The sequence below is a fragment of the Penaeus chinensis genome, chromosome 18, assembly GCF_019202785.1.
Source record: "Penaeus chinensis breed Huanghai No. 1 chromosome 18, ASM1920278v2, whole genome shotgun sequence".
Taxonomy (NCBI): domain Eukaryota; kingdom Metazoa; phylum Arthropoda; class Malacostraca; order Decapoda; family Penaeidae; genus Penaeus; species Penaeus chinensis.
In genome coordinates, this window is record NC_061836.1 from 17,116,508 (window position 1) to 17,119,007 (window position 2,500).

Below are 2,500 nucleotides of genomic sequence, written 5' to 3' on the forward strand. Positions count from 1 at the left end.
AGCCCCCTCACCCTCACCCTTACCCTCTCCCTCATAATGTCCCACTCCCTCACCCTCCTTACCCCTCTCCCTCACCCTCACCCTTACCCCCTCCCTCATATCCCACTCCCTCCCCTCTCCCTCTCCCTCTCCAACTACCTTTCCCTCTTCTCTCCCTCAACTTCTCCCTCACCCTCATCCTCCCCCCCTTCCCTTCCACCTCTCCCTCTCCCTCTCCCTTCACCCTTATTTCCCCCTCCCCCCCTCTCCCTCTCCCTCCCAACCCCACTCTCCCTCCACACCCCCCCACCCCATACTTCCACAGCAGGAAAGCTCATTAACCAAACACCTTTCTAACCACCTGCCTCCCCTCTCCCCCCTCCCCCCCCCAGGCGCGAGGTGCTGCAACTCCAGCACAGCGGCGGCATCCAGGACCTCGGCATCATCAAGTGGGACCTGGCACTGTGCCTCCTGGCTGTCTACCTGATCTGCTACTTCTCCCTGTGGAAAGGCATCTCCACGTCGGGCAAAGTAAGAGGAAGGCTTTGGCTCTGTTGTCTGTGGTTGTCATTTTTCATGGTTTTAGGTCCTATCATTATTGTTATAATTACTGTTCTTTTTCTTTTATTGCTGTTTTCGTTATTATTTATATTCTCGCACACACACACACACACACGCACGCACGCACACACACACACACACACACACACACACACACACACACACACACACACACACACACACACACACACACACACACATACACACACACACACAATTTCACACTCACACACACACACACACACACACACACACGCACGCACGCACGCACACACACACACACACACACACACACACACACACACACACACACACACACATACACACACACACACAATTTCACACTCACACACACACACACACACACACACACACACACACACACACACACACACACACACACACACACACACACAAACACAGACACACACACACACACACACACACACACACACACACTTATACACGCACTTGAAAATACATCGTCTGAGTGACAATGACATGGAAAAATGTGTTTCAAAAAAGCAAGGGAAAAATTTTCTCACAACACGCTTCGCTTCTCTCCTACTGAAAGCTTTTCGAAGGGGAGTTCATCCATCCCGGTAACAGACGCTCAACAGGTCCAATGTTCTGCTCAGCATAATAGTTCGGCGGATAAATCAAAGGGGGGCCGACGCAGAGACAGTCAGAGGGACAGACAGACAGTTAGAGACAAACAGACAGACAGGCAGTTGACTGACTGATTGATTAACTGACTGAATGACTGAATAAATGAATGCGAGACAGGTATACACACAGACAGATAAACAGATTGACTGACTGACTGACAAACAGAAACAAGCAGGCTGCCTGAAAAAACTGACTGACTGACTGATTGACAGACTGACTGACTGAATGCCTGATTACCTGACTGGCTAATTACCTGACTGAGGGACAGACAAACAAACGGATAGAAAGACCGTCAATCAAATGAGCAATTGACAGGCAAGCAAAGAAACAAACGAACAGACAAACAGGCAACCCAACAAACAGACAGAGACAAAGACAAAAGCAGAAAGCCAAAAAAGAAACAGAGAGATAGGGATAATAAGCGAGAAGTTTCTCTGTCTCTATCTCTCAGCAATTGTTTTCGGTTTCATTATAGATTTCCCCGCAGCTGTCACAAAAGAAGGTTCGGCATGAAAATTCAAAGTTTTCTTATCAGATCGTGGCTTTGTCACCCGAGGGGTTGCCATTTTTTATTTTTTTTTGTGTTTTTTTTTTCGTTTTGTGTATGATGTCAGTGTTTGTGTGCGTGTGTGTGTTTTTTGCACTTAGGTTGGGTATTTATATTATTATTGTCTTTTATATATTTTGTTAGAGATTCTCATGATTTAATTGCTAACTAACTTTCTCTTTCTCTCTGTCTCTCTTTCTTGCTCTTTCTCTCTCTTCTCTCTCTCTCTCTCTCTCTCTCTCTCTCTCTCTCTCTCTCTCTCTCTCTCTCTCTCTCTCTCTCTCTCTCTCTCTCTCTGTCTCTCTCTCTCTGTCTCTCTTTCTCTGTCTCCCTCATCGCAAATAGTTGCCGAAGAATTTTTACCATATCTCCTGTTTCCTCCGTTTCTCTCTTCTTTTGGTTTTCGCTCTCCCTCTCCGCTCTTCCGGGATTTAAGCTTCTCCTGCGTTCAGAATCTTTCTCTCTCCCTAATGAAAGGGAAAAAAAAGAATCCTGGATTAGTCTCTTTCTCCCCGATTACTTTCTCCGCTTTCCCTTCCTCGACCAAGGCAATACCGCAGCTTCCGCCCAGAATCGCCCGGGGGAAATCTGTCTCTCAGGAGCTCTCTTCGCCGGGCGCCCGTCCCCCTCTCGTCTCGCTCGCTCGCTCGCTCTCTCTGTCCGTCGATATCTCTGTCTATGTCTGTCTATGTCTTTCTGTCTCTGTCTGTTTGTCTGTCTCTCTCTGTCTGTCTCTCTCTGTCT

The 2,500-nt window shown here is 47.7% G+C and overlaps 1 protein-coding gene across 1 annotated transcript in view; it reads left to right on the forward strand.

Annotated features, from left to right (window-relative positions):
* Positions 1-2,500, forward strand: part of LOC125034619 (sodium-dependent dopamine transporter-like) — a 34,642-nt gene that overhangs the window by 268 nt on the left and 31,874 nt on the right. Inside the window, exon 2 of the mRNA XM_047626520.1 lies at positions 372-510. Coding sequence (XP_047482476.1) covers positions 372-510 — 139 coding nt within the window. The remainder of the gene's footprint in view (positions 1-371; positions 511-2,500) is intronic.